This window comes from Ceratotherium simum, chromosome 37 (assembly GCF_057802395.1).
Source record: "Ceratotherium simum simum isolate JZ-2026a chromosome 37, ASM5780239v1, whole genome shotgun sequence".
Lineage (NCBI taxonomy): Eukaryota > Metazoa > Chordata > Mammalia > Perissodactyla > Rhinocerotidae > Ceratotherium > Ceratotherium simum.
In genome coordinates, this window is record NC_141936.1 from 19,949,785 (window position 1) to 19,971,937 (window position 22,153).

General features: G+C 58.4%; 1 protein-coding gene across 2 annotated transcripts in view; it reads right to left on the reverse strand.

The window, feature by feature from the left end:
* The window catches only part of SPEG (striated muscle enriched protein kinase), a 55,235-nt gene extending 33,343 nt beyond the window's left edge, over positions 1–21,892 (reverse strand). The window contains exons 1-8 of one of the 2 annotated variants that reach the window (XM_087424778.1): positions 21,433–21,892; positions 13,826–13,868; positions 12,878–12,948; positions 12,204–12,293; positions 11,783–12,119; positions 7,750–9,038; positions 5,756–5,899; positions 5,287–5,469 (exon numbers count right to left, since the gene is read on the reverse strand). In XM_087424778.1, coding sequence (XP_087280904.1) covers positions 5,287–5,469; positions 5,756–5,899; positions 7,750–9,038; positions 11,783–12,119; positions 12,204–12,293; positions 12,878–12,948; positions 13,826–13,868; positions 21,433–21,811 — 2,536 coding nt within the window. In that variant the 5' untranslated portion in view covers positions 21,812–21,892. The remainder of the gene's footprint in view (positions 1–5,286; positions 5,470–5,755; positions 5,900–7,749; positions 9,039–11,782; positions 12,120–12,203; positions 12,294–12,877; positions 12,949–13,825; positions 13,869–21,432) is intronic. The other variant, XM_004427597.3, reaches the window with a different exon arrangement.
* Between the last annotated feature and the right edge of the window lie 261 nt (positions 21,893–22,153).

The following is a 22,153-nucleotide window of genomic DNA, read 5'->3' on the forward strand; positions in this document are numbered from 1 at the left end:
AAGCCACAGATTGCTGGGCCCCACCCGGGGTTTCTGATTCAGCAGGGCTGGGCTGGGGCTGACAGTGTGCATCTCTAACACATTCCCAAGGTGATGCAGAGGTTCCTGGTCTGGGGACCACACTTTGAGGACCGCCACTCCATGGTCTCCTCTGCCACCCCTACCTCCACTCTCAGGCAGATCCTCACTACCCTCTGCAGATGCGCATCCTGCCTAGCCTCTGCAGGTTACCCAGGTTGTTCCAGGGGCTTAGAAGGTCATGAGCATCTCCAGCCCTCACTGCCAGCTCACACAGTCCCTGAGGTCCACCCTGCCCCTGACTGCCCAGGAGGGCCTCCAGGTATGGCTGTGAGGGCTAAGAAGTGGCGAAGTCATGGTCGTGTCCTCAGGAGCCTTCTGGCAGGCAGGGAGGACCAGCCAGATACACACACGGCTAGAACAGCAAGCAGAAGTTGGCAAGAGGGGACAGATAAGGGACACAGGAGTACAGAGAGCAGGACATTACTTCTGGCTCAGGGAAGAAAAGGGAACTGAGGGAAGGGGTGGTTTTTGAGTTAAGAATTTGGTTTAAGAGGGAGAAAGCTTCCCTGGCAGGGGAAACCGCATGAGCGAAGGTTCGGAGAACTACAGCTCAACTTTCTGGCTACAGAACTGGGTAAAGAAGGAAGTGGACATGACAACGGTCAAGCAGGCGCCTCCCACGGCCTCAGCAGACCCTCCAGAGGCGATTTCTTTCAATGTCTGCTGTGGTAATCTCATCACGAAGTGCGGGGGGGCGGGGGGGGGGCGGGAAAGAGGACACAGGTCGGCTTGTGGCTGGGAATTTCCACAGCTGCCATCATGACCATCTTCCCTTATAAGTTGTGCTGAGAGTGTTTCCATTTTGGTTTAAAATGGACAAGGGAGCAAAGAGAATTTAACTCCTTCAGCCTGATCTAGCAGTGGCAGTGGTTAATTTCCTACGTATGATGACTTGGGATTGCTCCGTGTTAAACAAAGCATTGGCGCCCACGGGAAATTAGGCCCCTACTCTTCTGACAGGCTGTGTGTCATCACCCTCATGCTGAAGTAGCAGCCTGGGGGACACACCCATCGGGGCTGACTTGCTTCTGGTAGGCAGGAGTGGGGAGGGAGGGCCGAGTCTGGTTAAGGGACCACATTGCTTTTTTAGATGTGCCCACACCTCCATCAAGGATGGACAATGGGGCCACGTGGCATTCCAAGATGCCCTTCAGGGGCAACCACGGCCTTCACAAAGAAGAACCTGCCAGTCTGCAGCACCGGCCTGGACCAGGGCCAGGAGAAGAGCGGAGCAGACACGGGTGCTGCGATTCTCGTCCCTTCCTTTTGTATTCATGACATGCCCCCAAAAAGAACCTCTTTTCAGGTGTGATGGTGTCGGTCCTATGGGTAGCACCAGAATGAGCTGTGATAAGCTACATCCTCTGGCCCAAATGTCCCCAGCTAAATCATCAGCCCCACAGAGCCTCACCAGCCTTACCGAGGAAGTAGCCCCGGAGTTATAATGATCCTCGCTCTACAGATGAGAAAACTGTGGCCAGCTCAGGGAAAGCGGAGAGGCCAAGGTCTCAGCTGGAAAATGTTAGAACCTTGGGCTCAAATACATGACCTGTGCTTGAGGGAGGAGTGAAGGCGGCAGGACAGAGGTCAGGGGCCATGGAGTCTCCCACATCCCCCTTCCTCCTGCCCAGAGCCCATGGTGGGGGTGAGCAGAGAACACACACCAGACACGCAGAGAAATGAAGCAGGATCACAGCCATGGTGGAGTTGGGGAACCCAGAGAGGAAGGAGAGAAAACCCCTAGTCTGACATACCCACAGTGGGCATCTCTGCCCCATGAGCTCACGAGCACTATCCTACCTTAACCCTGAACCCCTTCAGAGTAGCGGGAGAAGGGGCAGTGCAGTGCAGTGGTTAGGAGTGTAGGCTCGGGAGACCCAGGGACAGGGCTTCAAATCATGATCCAGCCTCCCACTGGCCCTCTGCTCCTACAGCTGAGCACCCCAATAAGGAAGCGAATAGCCATCAAGACTATTTAAATGCATATTAACTAAAATGAAATGAAAAATTCAGCTCCTCAGTCACACGAGCCACATTTCAAGTGCTCAACAGCCCCACATGGCTGGTGGCTACCATATTGGACAGTGCATATACAGAATATTTCTGCCATCCAGAAAGTTCTATAGATCAGCACTGCTCTTGAACAACTTGCTAAAGCTTTACAAGTCTCAGTTTCTTCATCGGTAACGTGAGCATAATAATAGAACCTACCTGACAGGGTGGATTAAATGTGATAATCCAATCCACACAAGCCTGGTACATACACGAAGCACTCAGTAAATGCTAACCAGTCATTTCTTTTTATCTGCCATCCACACTAAGTTTATTTGCTTCACAGGTATTTCCATCACTCTAAATCACCTGTTGCTTCTAACATCCCTAGGCAGGTTATAGATGCTCAGTAAAGGCTGCTGGCCTCGTGCTAGCTCTGTGTCACCTTACACTCCATGTTTTCACCTTCCCATCCGTAAAATGGGGCTATTACCACCTGAGATGGCCCTCTCCAAGGGATGTATATGGCGCGATATAGCTCAAGTAAGGGGAGAGATGTGAAGGGGTTTGGAAAAAAGTACGTGGCATTCTCCAAACATATGAAACTGTTTAGAGAGATGCAGCACATGGCACCCAGCTGGTACTCAATAAATGCTTGTGTGATGGATGTGGTCCGCAGCCCAGAGTGCTCAGCTTCGGTCAAGTACACTTCTCACACTCCTCAACCGCCTGCCCCGGGACACACACCCTCTGGGAGAACGACTGTGGTCTCAGCAGAGAGTGGGGTGGGGCAGGGTGGGAGGGACCCAGGGCCAGGGTGGGGCTGCCAGGGCTGGTGAGGACCAGACTCTGCTCCCCAAACCAGAGCACCTGGGCGAGCAGATTATCTAGTTACCCATTCCTTGTTCCTGTGATTCCCAACCAGGAATTGACATCTGTGGGCTCTCAAAAGCAGGCCCTGTTGGGGGGGCACTGGGCGGCCAGCCCTGGTTACCAGGGTACTGGGTGGGGGGTTGAGGAAGAAAGGGAGGTGGTTCCACAAGGCCTCTTCTCACAAGGCACCACACACTCCCTCCCTCAACCCGCTCCCACCCCACCCATAGTCACACTGTGGACACCCCTCCCCAGCTCCACCCCCTCACTCCCTACAGACTCCAGGCCTGGGACACACCCTGCCCTTGCCAAACATCTGTGCCACCCACTGGTTCCGCCCACTCCTGCTGCTCTCCGGGTCCACTGGCCCCCGTCCAGCTGCTCTGGACCAAACAGTGCCTTGTAGGGTAAGAAAGTCAGCTTCCTCCGCGAGAGCCGAGTCGAGCCCCACATGCCCGCCTCTCAAGCCCGCGGGCCCTGGAGCCAGCCTGACTTATGGGGGCTGTTCTCTCGCTGCAATGCCTGGTGCAACCAGCCAATGCGATGCAGCCTCTCTGGCTCCCCAGGGTGGGGGAGGCGCAGAGACATGTGAAGGGCTGAGGACACAGGGGCTGGAAAATACGGAGGGGCTGGGGTCTGCGGGCCTGGCAACGGCAGGGGAGGAGTCCCCAAGGCCCAGATAGTCTGAAGAAAGGGAAGAAAAGGAAAAGGCAGCTTTCCGGAGCCTCGTGGAAACCTGCTCTCCTGTGCACAGCATCACCCCTTAATAACGCTAACAACTATCATTTGTCTACAGCTTTACAGTTCATAAAGCTCGTTCACACATTTGCTTTCACTCGAGAGGATGGTATAATTATCTCTGGTTTACAAATGAGGAAAGTGAAGTGCGGGGAGGTTCGGCGTGGCAAACCCCGAACTCCCAACCTTAAAAGGCTCCCAGACGGCCCAAGCCAGTATCGGGGCACCCCCCACACACCCCTGCCCTTGCCACATCTCAGCCCCAGCCAGATATTGACTGGAGTCCTGGAGCCAGGCCTGAGCCCCCTAAGGGGAGCTGAGTCAGAAGCCAGATCCCAGAGGTGATGGAAGGACGGAAGCACGCAGTGGAGGGATGGGTATGATTCCTCGAGGTGGGAGGGGCGAGAAGGAGGAGAAAGCTAAAAACACAGGTTCCTGGGAGGGCTATGTAAGCTAAGAAGATGAAGACCTGCCATTCTGCAAAGCCACACGGGGGCAACCAAAAGGATCTAACGCAGGACTGGGACTCGGAAGATACCATCTAACCGTGAAAGTGCTGAGGCTCTGGGACCACAGCAAGACAGCTCTGTAATCTTGTCTCCTGGGGAGCTGAGCACAAGAAAGGAACAGAACCGTGCGTGCTGTTCCCTCTCTGGGCATGCCCAGCCGCTCCCCCTGCCAGTCTAAATCCCAGCCTACTTGAGAGCCCTGATGTCTCAATCCTGCATCCTACAGCCCTGACTGACTGCTCGACTGTTCTAGGCTCTGGGTTCATCTGCCCTGCACCGTCCTCCAGCCCAGGTCCTCTGATCTGGGTTGATTACCCAACGGTAACATCCTTGAGGGTTGAGTCTGAGCCTTTTCCTTCTGGAAGGTCCCCTTCCCAGCCTCACCTTGCCCCGCCCCCCACTGCCCAGGTTCAGTACATTGTCAGGCCCAGCAACCTGAATGAGCTGAACTGGCCATGCATGCTAACACCAGTCCAGCCCTGCCCTGAACCAGAAAGAAACTGGGCTTACACCCAAAGGAAGTAGTCCGACACCAAGTGAAGGCTTTCATAAAAATAGAAAACAAGGCCACCTCAGCGGCCATCCCCCGAGAGGTGCTCTCGGCTGCACCCTCTTTAGGACTCTGGGTTCAAAAGAAGGAGCAAGGGAGGGGGCAGGGTGGCGGCACTTAAAAGCATCTCTTCTTACTGGAGGGAGGGGCTGTTCTAGAGAAGAAATGACCTCAGAAGGCTCCTAATGGCTTTTAAGCCCTTTGAGCTGGGAGATTCTTTTTGTCAGAGACTCACAGATAATTTGCTTTCCCCAGAGGACCCTGTTCAGGGAAATGCCACGGGAGGATGTCATTTAGAGGGTGTCTGAAGACAAATTTCAGTGACTTCATGAATTGGCCAGCCTGGTGTGTGCCTAGGGAATTTGGCCCCTGCCCTGAGGCCAAGGCCATTTAAAATCCTTCCACCACAGCAGATGATACCCGGGAACAGACTGTGCCCGCTGGGTGAGAGCCGAGCTCCGGCTGGGAGTGGGAAGGGAGCCTAGGCCCACGGGGAAGGGTCACTGCCCGCCCCACCCGCCCCGGGACCCACAGGCTCCCTACCAGGTCTCACGGCCAGCGCGGCAGCACAGCTGGCCTGGCCCAGCTCGTTGGTGGCAGTAGCTGAATAGCTCCCGGCGTCAGCCACCCGGGCCTCCCGGAGAAGCAGAGTGTGCCGCTCGCCTTCCGCCCGGATAAGAAGGCGGCCATCGCTGCGCAGTGGGGACCCATCCCTCTGCCAGGACACTGTGGGGAAGCAGTGGGGTGACTGGGTCGCCATGGCCCACAGGGGCCCACCGGGGCAAATCTCCCCCCAGCCCACTGTAGGCAATTCAGGGGACTCCCTTCACTCACAAAAGCCTAGGTCTGCCCTCCCTTCTCTCAGAGAATTCTGGGAAAGCTCCCCTAACACACAGGAGTCAGGCCAGCCCTATGGAGTGGATGATCTTGCCTCCTCCTTCCAAGGATTCGGGGTGAGGGACCCTCCCTCTCCCTGTCTCAACCTTAGCCTGGCCCCAGCCTTGGAGCTCACCTTGGGGCGGTGGGTTGGCAGTGACAATACACTTGAGCAGCACATCCGCCCCTGGGGCCACCACCACATTCTGCAGGGGGATCTCAAACACGGGGGCCTCCAGGGGCTCTTCTCCGGCAGACACGTAGGAGTCGTCTGAAGACTCTGCAGGAGACACGGGTGACAGGGTAAGGGGACACGGTCCCTGTGGGGATGACTCAGGGGGAGACGGGGTGATGGCAGCCCCATATCCTAGAAAGCCAAACCCAGAGCGAGGGGCTTCTAGAAGGTGAGGGCTGGGGAGCAAAGGCTCTCTCTCCTCAATGTCCTGAGACATGAAGAAAGGAAGACAGAAGGAGGGTTCTCAAACAGGACGGGCCAGCCAGGACTCTATGTTAGTTTGGCTGCTCCTCAACTTCAGCCACAATTAGAGAGTCGGTTTCTGGAAGGCAGGGACTGTGCTCTGTATGTCTTTACCCAAGTCAGTTGTCAAGGATGGGAGATCAGGCCCTGAGCAAGGTAATCTGAGGGCCACAAGATTTTACCAGATTCCATACAGAGAGAGAACAAGCCAATAGAACCCAACACTTAAGCAAAAATAGTGATCTCAGAGGGCAACACGTGGTGTGCTGTCAAATTAGTGATGCCACTAGATTCAAAAGTGGGAGCAGCCGGTGGGTCCTGCCACCTGAGCAGCCTCGTGAAGATCAGCTTTGATTCTGTCCATTCACGGAACAGTAACATACACTTATTGCAGACTGAGCTCTGTATGGGGACCAGGGATGCAACAGGAAATAAGATGTGGACCTTGCTTACAGGAAGCTTGTACACTCGAAGAGATCTTAAAGCTCCGCTGTTGTGGATCTCTCCCAGTATGAGCCAACTCTGACATTCTATAAGCTAGCTACAGCACAGTGTAGGCAGCCAAAAGAGCAGTGAGAATCCCAATCATGCTGTTTTCTAGCTACAGAGCCTTGGGCATATCAGATAACCTCTCTCTGCCTCAGTTTTGTTATCTGTAAGATGGAGCTGATAAATAACACTCAACATCTTGCAGAGCTTGCATACAGATTAGAATAAAATAACATCCCTAAGTGTCCAGTTAACACAATGCCTGGGACATGGCTGTGGGTATGCAACAATGGTGCCTACTAGGACAACGGACAGGGGCCTAACCATCTCTAAAGATTTTGAGATGGTAATACTTAAATGAAAAAGCGATTCTGCTGAAGAAAAATACAGGGTGGTAAGTGCAATGAAAGAGACACTGACAGGGTATCCGGGGAGCAGTGGGTAGAAGCATCTGGCCCGGGGAAGCAGTAGGGGATGGGAGAGAGTCAAGGATGGCTTCCTCTTCCTTGGTCCAGAAGTGGGCCTGAGTTGATGTTCAAGATCAGCAGAATTAGGGGCAGGGGCATGCTGGCTCTTGGTCACCACCCATGGGAAGGTTGGGAGACAACACACAGGCTGGCATGTGGCCACCATCAGCTCAGGGATGCAGGGACTCAAGGACGGAAGAGAGGAGGCTAGAAGGGAGGCTGGGTCAGATCTTAGTAGCCAAGGAGGGGTCCGGGATGGGGGAGGGCAGAGGTGACAGCTGACTGGCCCAAAGCTTGCCTATAACAGGGACCTATTTATTGAGATGGGCTTCCATCTCTGCCCCCACGGAGGGGTGGGGTGTGGAGGGGCTCCAGGTTTCCACCAGTGCCTCTCTCCACAGTTAGGTCTTTGACCCAACAGACTAGCAGGCCACTGGACTCAGGGGACCTATGGCAGGCATCTGGGCACTGGGTCTTTGCTGACACCTCTGCTCCACCCAGCCTCCATCAAAACACACTCACACTGCCTCATCAGTATGCAGAGGCTGGCACAATCTTAATCTTTCACTCCAACTTGAGCTTGGGTCCATGCCTTCCTGGGAAACCACACCCTCCCAACTGCCTAGCAACCTCGCTCTCCCTAAACGCCCTACCGCCCAGGTCCCAGCACCTTCTCAGCCCTCCCCGAGGCCTTACCGAGCTCAGGCGAGGTGGGCCGGGCCCGGCGACCTCTGCCCTGGCTGCGGGTCCCTCGGCGGTCCCAGGCCCCCCAAGGACCGTCCTCCTCGGGCCCTCGGCGAAGCCTCTTCTCGGCCTCAGGCCCCGCCCTGTTCTTTGCCAAGGTCTGGGGCACAGCAGCGCCCTCCTGGCCCGGCGTGGCCCAGGGCAGGAAGCGCACGGCCTGAGCCGGGGGCTCCCGCTTCCGCCCCGGGGGGGCTCTCGTCCTGGCCTCGGGGGGCTCAACGGCGGGGGGCGGCACGGGGCTCCGGCACTCCTGGATGGCCCTGCCACGGGTCAGCGGGAACTGCTCCCGGCGCCTAACCTCCTGCTGCGGGCCTTCCCCGGGCTCCGTCCTGCCCGCCGGCCCGCGGCTCCGGGGCCTCCCCGGCTCGTCGGCGGGCCTCCCCGCGACGCTCGGAGGGGGCGGCTGGGCGGCGGCGGGGCTCACAGCCCGCGGGGTCTTGGGGGTGGAGGGCTGGGAGAAGAGCGGGGGCTCGCCGGGCTCTCGAGGGGACGGGGCGCGCTGCAGCGTGGCGCGCAGAGACTCGTGCGAGCGCACCAGCTCCTCCCGCGACGTGGAGCGGCGGATGCGCCCCAGCTCCTGGGCGAAGCGCAGCTCGAGGTCGGAGGCCGCGCTGCGCTGCCGGGTGCGCTCGTCCAGCGAGGCCGCCTTCTGCTGGAACAGGCGGCGCCGCTCGGCCACGCTGCCCGCCGGCGCCCGCAGCTCCTCCTGGGTGCCCCACTGCGGGCCGCCCTCCGACTTGGGCTGCTCCAGCGAGCGCGCCTTGCGCAAGGGCACCCAGGGCCGCAGGGGCGCCGGCGGCGAGTCGCTGCGCTCCAGGCTGCGCCGCCGCTCCTCGAAGAACTGCAGCTTGTCCAGGATGCGGGAGCCGGCGCGCACCAGCCTGGGCGAGCGGCCCAGCGCCGACAGGCGGCCCGAGGCCTCGCTCAGCGGCGACTGGGGCCGGGACTCCGCCGTGCCCGCCAGAGAGGGCCCCGACGACTTGGACTTTTTCCCTCGCTTCTCTTCGGCGGTGGTGTCCTCGGGCAGCACGGGCTCCTGAGTGCGCCGGTGGGGCGATGTCGGGGTGGCCGGGGGCTGGGCGCTGGGTCCCGGCGGGGGCCGCTTGCCCACCCGGGGGGACGGTGGGGGCAGCAGCGCGGATTTGGAGGGAGGCGGTAGAGCCGGGCGCCGCGGGGCTTCGCTGGCCGGCTGAGGCTGAAGGTCAGGCTCCTCCCCGTGCAATCCGCTCTGAGGGATGCTGCTGCAGAACCGAGACGAAGAGGGGTCGGAGATTCAGGGGGCCTCCCCTCCTAGACTTTCAGCTCGTGACAGGGATTGGGCGGTGGGGCATGCTGGGAAGGCTTGGGGGTGACATGGGCCAGACCCTCCACCCCCTCCCCCTAAGAGGAAGGCACAGCCAGAGCAGGTGCTGGGGAGAGGCTGGAGGCTCAGGCACCAGAAGACTGGGCTAGTGGCTAGGTCCAGGTACAGACTCAGCCCCAGAGGCTCTGGCCAGCCCCCTCCCCCCAGCCCCAGAAGCTGGGAAACAGCAGAAACAGAACGGAGCAGTGGGAGAGAAAAGAATGAGGCTAAGGACTCAAAAGATGAAGTGGTGAGGGAAGCAGAGGGTTGGATGGGGAGGGGCCCTCTCAGGAATGCAGCCTCCCACTCATTCTTGCCCCCAGCTGGCCCCCACAGCCCTGCCCATCCTTGGCAGGACATACCCCCTTCACAGTTGCCTCTAGAATAGGCACAAGTCTTCCGGGAGCAATGCCCCTGCCCCTGGGATTACCTAGCACCTACAGACCTGAGCCCATCACCAGTGCTGACAGGACACAGCAGGTGGCAGCTGGGGTCCCTGGGGTAGGAGACTAGGATACCCAGGTTCCTATTCTCTTTGATCAGTCTGCCCGCAGTACAAGCCTTTGACTTTGTCCTGCCCCTGGGAAAGTTACCTGAGTCCTTGGAAACCCCCTGAGAAGCACAGAAGCTCCCCAAAGAGGGATGCTCAGAAATAACTCAGCTCAGAAATAACTACTGCGTGGGCCTGAATAGGGAGTGTGGGAGAAGAGAAGGAGGGAAGGAGCCGGCCAGCCCAGAGTGCCCCCTCACCTACAGAACTTTGATGCCCAAGAGCTGGACCTCAGTTTCCCCCCTCTGGACCCTTGGGGGGGGCACACCAAACATAAACAGTAGCAAGAAAAGGAATCTGAGATATTAGCATCATACCTGACACATTAAAGAGAGGTTAATAAAAACGAGAAATGGCTCATTGAGTATGTGTGTGCCATTAAATGCTTAAAATGCATTGAGTCATTTAATCCTGACAACAATCCTTTGAGATGAAAACTGTTATTACCTCCATTTACAGATGAAGAAACTGAGGCTTAAAAAGGTGGCGTGTCTTACCAAGGTGACACTGCTAGGAAATGGTTGGTGCTAGGATTGAAACCCAGGTAGTCTGACTCCTGAGCCCTTGTTCCCTCCAAAACGTCTGGGATTCTGGGGGCACAGAAGGGAAGAGAAATAGTAGGGCCCCGGCCATGAGCAGAAGTTCTAGGGGTGCCTGAGTGTAAGGATATTTTAGACTACCTAGGTCAGCCACCCCCACTGCAGACCCCACCTCTGATGGGAGAAGGGGGTGATGGCAATCCAGAGCAGCCTGAGGGAGCAGAACCTCAGCCAGCCACCTGCAGGGAAGCAGAGTCTACTCTGGGAAGGGACAGCGGAGTCCCCAAGGAATGGCCTCTGGGAACTGGGTGAGGCATGGAGGGGAACTGGGGACAGCAGAGGAGGCCTCTTGCTGGCAGATTTGAGCTCCAGGCCAGCCTCTGTACCACAGACATCACTAAGGAGATGGGTTCCTCGGAAGTTGCCATAGCAACTCCAGGCTCCGCTGGGGCCTGGCAAAGATGGGCAGGGAAGGAAAAGGCAAGTCCAGGGCACCGGAGCGCCTGGTTAATGCCAACCAGCTAGAGCAAGGGAGCCTCCCCGCCTGCCCGGCCCTCTCCCCTGCCCACCACTAGCCACTTCAAACACCCTCAAAACAGCCTCCCCCCACCAAGCCCCTTCTTTCTCCTCCATGATGGTACCTCCCCCCCACACCCATACCCATCACAAATCGGGGCCCCCCCGGCTCCCCAAATGCCCCCCAATACCTCTATCATCAGCCACTCCTCTCCTCTACTATAGCACTTCCTCCTGTATCTGCCAGCCCCCAAATCTCCAAAAATGGTTCCAATGCCTCACTCCAGCACCTCCACTCCTCACCGCCCCCTACCAGAACAACCTTCAACCCCACCCTCAGGAGAGTCGCACAAGACCTATCACGCGCCCCCGCCTCCATCACTCCAAGCCCTCTATCTCCACCCCAGCCCTGTCTCCAGCCCTCCCTGCCCCGGCCCCTGCCTCCCACACCCCCACTTTGTCCTGCTTTCCCGGGCCCCTGGCCCCATCTGCCCCCTGACCGCCTCACTCTTCTCTCTCCTGGTTTCGCTCTTGCCCCTTGCTCTCTCCTGCTCTCCCGGGAGCTGCCGTGCGGAAGGGTTCCGTTCCTCCCAGAAAAAGGCCCACATGGGAACAGGAATGTGCAGAGAGACGAAAAGGCAGCAGCTGCTGAGACAGCAGGCACGGAGGGGGCCCCTGAGGGGGGGGAATCCTGGGGACAACTGGAGGCTAAATGGGCGAGGCGGGAGAGGGCCCCTGGGAAAGTGGGGACCTTGGAGGAAACGGGGAAGGGGCAGAGGGATCCACGAGACCATGGAGACGGCATGGCGAGCCTGGACAGCGGGAGCGGGGGGATGTGGGTGGTGATGGCACAGGAGGATGGAGCAGTGTGGGAAGATGGGGTGGGTGGCTGGGACAGGAGTGGAAGCGATGGGGGGGGAGCGCAGAGGGATGGAGGGTGCAGGGCTGATGGGGGTGGAGGCTGACGGAGCGGTGAGGGGCAGTGCAGGACACATGGTGAGTCGGGACAGTGCAGGCCCGTGTGAGGCCATTACTTACACGTGGATCGAGAGCGCCCGTCCTCTGTACAGACTGAATGCGCTGCCATACGGGTCACTGGCCACCGAAAGGCTATCCTCTGACCCCCAGCTTGCGCCCACCAGATTAGCTCGAGACGCCCGTACCAGCGGCTCCACCCCCAGGTGCCGTGGCCCGGCCCCGGTTGCCTGTGCTTGCCTTGGGCTGCCCGGGAGGCGGCGGGTGCCACCCCTGCTGCCCGCTTCCTGCTCCAGGACCGTCTGCCCGCTGCCCCACCAGCTCACTTGCTCCTCTGAGGTGCCTGTCACGGAGGTCGGGGGTGTGTCCAGGGAGGTGCCCACCAGAGTGTCAGAGCCCCCTAGAGAAAGGAGCACGGTGAAGACGAGGCACCTCTTGTGGGAAACCCGCCTTGCCTGCTCTTTGAGCACCCCAGAGAGCTCACCTGTGGGGGTGCTGAAGGCCCCGTCATCCCGAAGCTCCAGGCGCTGGGTCCCCTGCACATCGCTGATGTCATCCTCGCCCGTCTCCGAGTCTGGAGAAGAAGGGGTCTGTGTGGGCAGGGCCCTCCCCCCTCTGACTCCAACTCTTCTCTATGTTACCTCCTTCCTCTCCCACGGCAGGCTCCATCTTACCACTGGTAGGGCTTCCAGTACCTATCTTCTCCCCTGTCCTGCCCCCACATCCTGGGCTTCGTGGGTAACCCCTCCCATGCCAGCTTCCTGGCTCCATCGCTATGTCCCTGGCTACTCACCCCTGCCTCCTTGGTCCTGCCCTCAAAGCTACCTACCATCCCCCCTCCCAGCCACTTAATGGATTACCAGGGCCTCAGCGCCTCCTCCTCTCCCCTGTCAGTAATAGTTTAAGTTCCTGTGCAGGCCCCAAAATAACAAGGTCCTAGGTTCCAAGGCTCTAGATTCTGGGTTCCAGGACCCCAGGAATGAAGAGGAGTCACTTCAGAGTCGTACTGTCAGGGCACTGGACCAATCGCAGGGCCAGCCTGTCCTCCACCCTGAACCAGCCGGAACACATCCGGGTGCAGCCCAGGCAGGGTGAGGAGAGGCCGGCTGGGGCAGGGAAGCGGGGAGTGGAGGGTGGAGTCAGGAGCCAGTTTCCTACCGTAACTTTGCTTTCTGCAGGAGCGGAAAACTTCGCTTCCATAGGAGCAGCAGGAGAGAGACATGGACAGACTGTTATCAGAGCGTTTGTGGGGTAGGGCATGGTAGGCGGACAGGACAGAGCGGGCATGAGGGTACCCAGTGCCCAGAGATGCCCTGTGGGGAGGGGGCTGGGGGAAGGATACACCTGGGATGGGCGAAGCATCTCTCGTTCTCTGGCTGCCTGCAGGCTCCTCTGTGCCCAGCCCTGGGGAGCCCACATGCATTGGCTGTGGCTTATTCCAACTCCCCCAGTGATTGTGTACCCTTGGCACTTTTACTGGTGCTCCCACTGGCCATGCACAGACACACATACACACACACCTGCTTGTGGCCCAGCTGCAGCCCCAGGCCCCCTAAGTGATCAGGCCCACCCTCTATTACAATATTTGCATTGTGCTTTGCTCTCTCCTGCACCCCCCCCCAGCCCCATCTTCTGCATCACGATGTGAAAGGCACCCTCCTCTCGATCCTTCCCTTCTACTGCTGAATGGTCCTCAAAAAATGCCCAGTGGTTAGGCTAGGAGCAAAGTCTCCTGGGCATATTTTTCACTTTCTCAGATTCTAACAGGTTCTGTGCCTCAGTTTCTCTATGAGTGCCATGACAAGCAGGAGCCATGTACTAGGTTGCCAAAGCATGGCAGGGAGCTTATCCCCACTTGGCCCCACAGATAGAGAACAGGGAGCCCAGGCCCACGGTGGGGTGTGCTAGACCCCCCCACCCCCCATCACTAGGTCCTCTCTCAGCTGCAGGGCAGAGGGGACCTTCTTGGGTAGGTGGATGAGGTGGGTGTATGGGGGGGTCCCACGTCTCATGGGCTGTCTTCAGGGCCTGGGTGCCTCATAAAGGGACATGGACCAAGAGAAGGAGTGGGCATGGGCTAGAGCAGGGAGCCCACGGTCCACGCACCATGGGTGAGTCGGCCAAAGGCCCGGCGGGAGTGGCCGGTTTTCTGAAAGAAAAAAGCCAGAATGAGTTGTTGAGGGGAAGGCTCGCGCCTGAGGTCCCTATACCTCCCGTCCAAACCTCTATATCAAACAACTCATGCCAGGGCTAGTGGGGGGGGGTGGGGTGGACAGAGACCAGGGCGACCAGCTTCCCCTGTAGGGAATGTCTCCAGTCTTCCTTGCCTGTCAGCCCTCCCAGCTGGAGCTCCGGGGAGGAGCAGGGGAGGAAGGAGAGCAAGAACAGCAAGGCTGCGGGTCACACGCGGGGACCATGATGGGCAGGGGCTCACAGGACTGGGGACCTGAGCGACACCCCCGAGACAGAGGCCAGGAGACAAGAGAGGCTGCTGGCTAATATGAAGGAAGAGATGGGGGGGTGCTTGGATGACTGGGAGATGAAGGGACAAGGACACAGATTCCTGCTGGGGGGAGGACAGATACCTGGGAGAGGTGTCAAGCGGGCGGGGAGAGTGATGGGGGGCAGAGGGCAAGGTCTCTCAAAGGGCTGGAGCCTCCCGAATGCGGGAAGGAGGCCCGGGTACGCAGAGGACAGGGCAGGGCTTGAGGAATTGATGGAGCGCCGCGCGGATCCCCGTGCGTTGCTTTCAGGAGCTCCGGAAGATGGAAGGCTCCAGAGTGGGGGGCTGGGGAAAGCCGGGCGGGGGCCGGGGCCGGGGTTGGGCAAAGGAAAGAGGAGATGAGGCGGCCAGGAAGCCAGCGGGCGCTCCACGCCGCAGGCTGCCGCGGGGGCCTCCCCGGGTGGTCGCGGGGATCGCGGGCGCCGGGGGGTCTGCCCTGCGGCGCGGGGAGGGGCCCGCGCGCTCGGGACGCCAGCGGGGAGCGCCCGACCCGCGGCCTCGGCGCTGGGGTGGGGCGGGCGCGGCTCCGGCGCCCCCTCCCCGGGCCCTGCCGCGGTGACCCGCCCTCCCTCCGGGGCGCCCAGCCCTGCCTGCCCCCTCGCGGCGCCGCCCGCCCCCGGAGCCCTCACCTGGAAACGCTTCTTCACCCACAGCTTCTTCATGGCGGGGGAGGGGGCCGGGCCGGCGGCCGGGCGAGGAGGGGACGGGCGGGGGCGGGGCGGAGTCGGAGGCGGGGCCGGGGGCGAGCTGGGGAGCGGGCGGGCGCCGGCGCGGGTGGCGGAAGGAGCCTCGGGGCCGCGGGAGCCCGGGCGGAGGGGAGGCGGCGGCGGCGCCCAGAGCCCGCCCCTCCCCCGCCAGCCTGCACCCCACCTGGCGCCCCGTCCCTTGCCTGCTCTCCTGGGGCGGCGCTCAACTGCCTCCCTGCCCCCCTACCCCGCATCTGCCTCCCGGGCCCCGGGCACATGGGGAAACTGAGGCACAGAAAGGGGTGCAGTGGCCCCCATGAGACTTCGGGCCACTCTCTCCTTGGCAGCCCAACGCGGCCTCCACGCCACCCCCACCCGCCTCCCGCGGGACCGCTCTGGAAGGTCAGCCTCCTCTGGACTTGCTCACTCCACAAACATGCGCACATGGACACTCTGCCAGGCAGCGCCGAACTCGCCGTGGCCCGAACTCGCCGTGGCCCGAACACGCCGTGGCCCGAACACGCCGCAGGGCCACAGCGCCAGGGGGCGGGGTGGGGGAGGGCGTGAGTCATGCACAGGGCAAGGGTCCTCGTGGGTGGGGGCTCCGTGCTGACATGGACCCAGGCTAGGAAAACCCCCAGACTCCTGGGGAAAGCCAGAGAGGGCCCTAGAGTTTCTTGGTAGGTGGGTACTCTGTCTCTGCACCCTGGCGCGCGCACGCGCACATACACACACACACACACACACACACACACACACGTGCCCAGAGGTACTCCTGTTTTCACAAATGTGACCCACCTTCTCACTCACGGATGAGGACCCGCACCAGACTTTCTTTGTCCTCCTCCCATGCAGCACCATGCACACTTTGCCTACAGAAACTCTACTGTCTCCCCACCCCAACAATCATTATAACTAAATTTCTTAAGCATTTAGTAAGTGCTGGCCACTTTTCAAATGTTGCCTCATCACAATAACCCCACAGCTTGAAACCCTCAGGAACATTTACCTGAGTTCCTTTAAAATGACAAGCGACAAAGGCTCAGAGAAGTCCTGTCGCTTAGCCACAGCCACACAGGTTCTGTGTCTCCAGGAGTCCCCCAGATCCAGATTCCCATCCCAGCCTACACAAGTAGTGCCAAGCCTAGTTTCTGAGATGTGAGTACTAAGTAATTATCATTAACACTTAAGCATGCTTAGTATGTACCGAGCACTGTGCTAACAAAGCACTTTATATGAGGAAACTCATTTAATCCTCACAACAAGGGAAGAGACCCAGGCACAGAGAGGTTACTTGCCCAAGGTCACACAGCCAATAATCAGGAGAGCCAGGATTCTAACGCCGGCGCTGTGACTGAGTTATTGACCACTAGGCCATAAAGCCTCCCACACTGCAGGTTCCTTAACTTTATTTCGTTAAAACATGGGTCCAAAATAAATAGAGGCCAACTGATGAGTTTTGTTCAGCCTGCGCAATATTGCAGGTGGCAAGCACGCTCAAGTTCGGCCGCTGACCACGGCACCTCACTCATTTTCAGTTTCTACTTGGCTCCTGAAGTTATTGGAGCTTGTGGCCCCTTGATTTTGAAGTTTAAGGTCATGTCTTGTACATTCTGGGTGCATGCAGGTGGTTCTGTTCCCCAGACCCCCGGAGGGTAATGGTGCACGTACAGACACATGCACGGGGCCGTGCACTGAGGGGACACGTGTGTCCGTGTCACTTCCAGCCAGAGGACCCAGAATACCCACAGGCACTTTCACAGCCCACCCCTGAACATGCCCACTCACAGATAGGGGAGCTGAGTGAGGAGGGGCGTAACTTGAGCCCCTGTTCCCCAGGAGAATCCGAGGGGCTGGCACATTCCGTAACAAAAATAACCAATGGGCAGCGGGCGTGAGTGACGGGACAGCTGGGACGAGGAGGGGCCTGTGGGATTCTGTGTTCCTGCTCTGGGCCTGCACCGCTCACCCCCACAGGGCTGGCCTGGGGCATGCTCGCAGGCTGGGCCTCCCCCAGCTGGCCCCAGATTGCCCATTTTTCCTCCACAGCTGGGCAGCTACGGCCCCCTGCCATTTCCCCAAACCCAGACTTCCAATTTCTGCACTGCCAGCTTTTCCCCTTAACCAGAGAAACCCAGAGTCATCATGCCATGCCTGATCCCTCATACAGACCCTCTTCTGAGCCAGATGCCCCCATTCGCCTCCTCTTTCCCTCCTCTCTTTCCTGCCTCAGGTCAGTTTCTCCCACCCCTCCTCTAGCTTCTCCTGCTCTGTATTTCTACGTACATTTCGACATACTACATAATTTTTACTTATTTATTATGTTTATTGCATATTACCTGTCTCCCCTCACTAGAACATAATCTCTAGGAGGATGGGAATTTGGGTGTCCCTTCCCCCCTCCCCGCTTATGTATCCCAAGCACCTAGAACAGTGATTGGCATACAGTAGGCACTCCATAAATGTGGGAGGGGGTGGCAGAGCTGGGGGTGGAGAGGATGATGGGTGGCAGGGAGTGGGGTGTTAAGTCTTCCTGGAACAGCTCATTCATCCAGCCTTCCTCCCTTCTCTGTCCTGACCCAGACTCTTTTCCAAGAAACAGCTGCAGAAATGACCATCTCACAGTCAGGATCTTCCGGGGAGGGCCTGCGCTGGCTTCAGGAAAGTTCTCTTGCATGGACTTTGGCTACTTCGGGGCCCCTCTGCTCACTTCTCTCTTCTCTACCAGGGCTCCTCAGTATTCCCACTCGAGCTCGTCCTCTCCCTCATTAGGACTTGGCATGAATGGATGATGACACTCTCCATACCCATTCCCAACTCCATACTAGTTTCCTCCTGGTGTTTCATCCAGACATTCCAAATTCCAGGTGAAAAAGATGATAACTGCACAATATTTCTCAACGAAGGTTCTGGTGTATTCTCCACCTTTCTCTTGCCTAAACTGGCCCTCTCTCCCTATCCCTAACCTCTCCGCTCCGTGCCTTCAAGTCCCCAGCATGGTTCACTACCATCTCTTGACCTTTGGCCCTTCTGATTGACAACAGAGTCTTCCAGACCCCAGCTATGAAACTTCCAGCTAACCAACATGGTGAGCATCGTCAGCTCGCGCCTTCCCTCAGCCGTGCCTTCTCCTCTTACCTTCCACCCTGTAGTGCAGGCCCCCCCTCCAGTCACACATGCCCCAAGCTTCAAGGGTGGCACTTGCTCTGGTCATTTGATTTGCACATGGCTCCTCAGCCCACGCAGGTGGGAGCCTGATGTTTTGAAAGAGGAGTACGCCTGCCCATCTTGGAGACGGGGCCAGAAGATGGCTTTGGGGATATTGACAGAAGGATGGTTATGAAGACAGATCCGTGCCTTAGTCTTCCCACACTTCTCTTGCTGAGGAAAGGCAAGGTGGACCTAGACACAGAGACCCAGCTTTCAGATCTGGCTCTGCCACTTCACTAGCCACGTGACCTTGGATAAATTCCCTCCTTCAACCCCAGTTTTCTTATATGTATAATGGTTGTAACAGTCACCTGGGGTGTGGGAGATTAAGTACCTAAATGGGATAGGGCGTTTTACACATAGTAAGGATTCTACAAGTATCCTGCATCTCTGCCATCTTCACTATTCCTTTTCTTTCCTCGTTTTTATACCCCAAATCCCACCCTCCTGTTTCCCATCCTCCAAACTCTCCAGCCTGCAGCCCACTTGCCTTCTTAAGGCCCTAGCCTCCTCAAGCCATGCCAACATCCCTCCATCCCTGAGCTAACATCTCAGGCTTCAAGAGTGCCAGGAACCTTAGCATCACCCCGTCTTGCCGAGCCAGACTGCAATCCCAGCCAGGAAACAGCCTCCTTCCCTCTGTAGCCAGGTCCTGGCTGGGCTTCCTCGAGAACCCTGAAGTCCTCCTGCTGTTGATCCCAACCAAGAAAGTTTTCCATGAATAAGTCTGAGCAATACTGAGCTGCTTGCCCAGATGCCCTGCCCAGGACCTATTCCTGGGCAGAGGTGAGTGGGAGCGGGCAATAGGAGGAAGAAGCCAGAGTCACCCAGTCTGTCCCCCAACATCACCAAAGCAAAGCCCCTCCCTCCCCCACATCGTGTGGGAGGGGCGTAGTAGTTAAGCACATGGTTCTTTGCAGTGGGACAGACCAAGCCTTCCATTCTTGCTCTGCCCGCTTCTGTCTGTACAACAGGACATGTCATTTAATCCTTCTGGGCCTCAGTTTCCCCAGGGTTGCCGCAGGACTTAAAAGATATATCAAAGGATATGATAGCATATTGCCTGCCACACAGTAACATAGTAGCTATTCATATTATTATAAATGACTACTAAGAATTATTACCAATTAATGATAATTATCAGGCCACCCTTGGGATAAAGATTTCACCAGGATGAAAAAATTCTCAAATGTGACTTGCTGCAACCCATCCCTCTTCCTGTTTTAACATGACTGTCAAAAGGCCCCACATCCAGCCCCAGAGCACCGAGGGTCCTTTCCTCACCCCAAGCCTTTCAGACATGCTAGTCCACCAGAACAGCCTGGAACCAGCCCCCAGCCTCTGTCTAGACATACCCAGCCAGGACTCACCTCTGCCGACCATGCCCCAGATTACAGAGGGGCTGAGGACACAGCCCTGCTGGGGGGCTCTAGCACTTTGTCACTCTCCCCACTTTGGGGGACCAGGGCAGAGTAGGGGGCTCTCGTTTTCAGAAAGGCCAGATCTGGACTACTCTCCATACAATGGACAGCTCCCCCTCCCTTTCTCTCTCCTCCATCCAGAACTTCTGGAGTAGTAACAAGTCCCCAGATCAGAAACCAGGAGGACTAGTCCCTAGTTCTGGGAGGGCCATAACTAGCTGTATGTCTTCGGGCAGATCTCCCTCCACTCTGGACCACAGCATCCTCACCCGTAAAAGGCAGTGTTTGGAGCTGTGGTTCTCTGTGGTTCTTCCCAACTTTAAACAAACATTATGACCACCACACTCCTTCTCAGCGCTGCCTTTCCCTTCCCTAATATCGCTCTCCCCCAAGCCGTATTCTCATCAATCTATCTTGCCTCTGATTTATGTTCTGTTTTCAGTCCCCTTTGCCCCTAAGGGGACCGGAGCTAAGATCCCCAAGGAATCTGATCCTATCTCACCTCAGGGCTCTGCTAGGACATGCCTCGTCCCCTATCCCCAGGCTAGGAAAGCCAGTACCTGGACAGGTGCGAGGCCACCCAAGAGAAGCCAGCCTTGGCCTCTCTCTCACTGAAGACTGTAGGAGGTGGGGCAGGGTGGGGCTAGGGAGAGAGCCGAGATGCTGACAGAGGGAGCTGAGCCTCTGCTTCATCTCTTGACTTGGCTGCACCCTAGAGCCTTCTTTCCCCTCCAGCTGTTAGGTCCTTCATCCCTGAGCCTCCTCCTTAGCCCCCAAGCATATACCCCTACAAGACATCATCCAGCTGGAGTGAGAATTCCCTCTTGAAAATGACCAGGGCAGATTCAGCGGCCCCCAAGCTCTTTGCCATCTCCCCCGACTGTAGCCTACTTTCTCAGAATTCTATTTCTCAAGACTCAGGTTGCCAAGGTTCTGTCTTAAGCCTGGAGAAGAACTGGCTGGCTTCGGGGCTCAGGAAGTCAAAAAGGAAGCCCAAAAATTGACCCAAGGAGAATTGGCCCTGGCTTGGCACCCACACCAGCCCCAGCAGGACCCTAGCACCAGGCCTAGTCTCATGCCTCTCCCCTTCTGCCTCAGACCATCATCCATCCCTTTACACACGAGCCTGGCACTCTACCCTCACAAGCATCTCCCTTCCAGGCCCTCCAAACATCCACTTTGGAACCTCAGGTAGACATATCCATGGACTCTCCATACCAACTCTACAAACACCTGTCCCTCATCTGCTTGTACCACCAGACCCCTCCACAGCTGGTACACACACCTGCCACGTGCGTGCTTGCATGTGGATTCTCAAACACCCACCTCCATACACGCCCAGGCCCCCAGCCCTGATGCTCTGCACCCTGTTCATACTTGTCCACTCACTGGCCTCTTCCAACCAGCCTGGTGCCAACCATATCAACCTGCCCCAGCAATGGACTGCAAGGAGCTCTGACCCATCCCCTCAACAGTGCAGCAGGACCAGGGGACTGGCCCCTCCTTCAGTCATGCACATGCCTGTAAGGGGTTGATCAGGGGTCTCAAATCTAAACTACTGAAGCTGATGAAGGTGATTTCCCAGAAGGCCTCTCTCTACAGGGAAACTAGGAAGGCTTTCACAGAATTCCCAGAGAGGCCTGAGTGGGGCTCAGACTTTGCCTACCAAATGCTGGCCCTTGACCTCTGACCTTCCTACACAGAGCCTCTCAACCTTGACATCACTTTCCCTGCACTTTGCTCTTGATGGTCACTTCTGGATCAGCACAGCTGAGAAGCCAGAGCACCTGGGGAGAAGGCTGGATGAACCGGTACCTCCCCACGTGGCCGGAGCAGGCCTGGTCTACCTCTGCACACCCCACCCCGCCAGGTGAGCCCTCTCCTCCCCATTACCTCCGACCGCCAGCACTGTGAGAACAGCCTCGCAGGAGGCCTGGCCCCGCTGGTTCTGGGCCCTGCAGCTGTACACGCCGGCGTCCTGTGCCCCGCAGCTCCGCAGCCACAGGCAGCTGGGCTCGGGGGCCGGCGGGGGCAGGGGCTGCCCATCCCGGAACCAGCTGAGGCCGGGCTGGGGCGTCCCGCTCACCACCACCCGCAGCCGCACGTCGCTGCCCGCACACACCGCCACGTCCTTCAGGGGCCGCAGGAAGACGGGCGCCCCGGCCCCGGCCCCTCCGCCGGCCCCCACCTTGGCCCTCTTCGGGGGCACCGTGGGGCTGGGGGGTGCCCCCGTGCCCGCGTCCTCGCCTCGCATGCCCCGGGCTTTCTGCATGGCCTCTGCGAGCTGGGCTGGGGAGACGCTGGAACTGGATGGCCACGGGGGCACCCAGGGGATGGTGCCCTGGAGATGAGTCCTGGGGGGCCGGCGTCCTGCCTTCCTGCTGCCCGCCTGCCTTCGGCCTGTGCTACCCAGAAGGTCACCAGGGCGGCCGGTGGTTGTGCCTCGGGGGCTATTTTTAGGCCCCCCGGCTCGGGTTGCGAGGGAGCTGTGGAGGGAGGGGGCAGCAGAGGAGGGAACTTGGACATCTCTCTGCTCCTTCTCTCCCTCCAGGAGCCCCCATAGCCTGCCCCAGCTTAAACAGGTCCCTGAGGACTTGTTCCAAGCCCCCTCCCC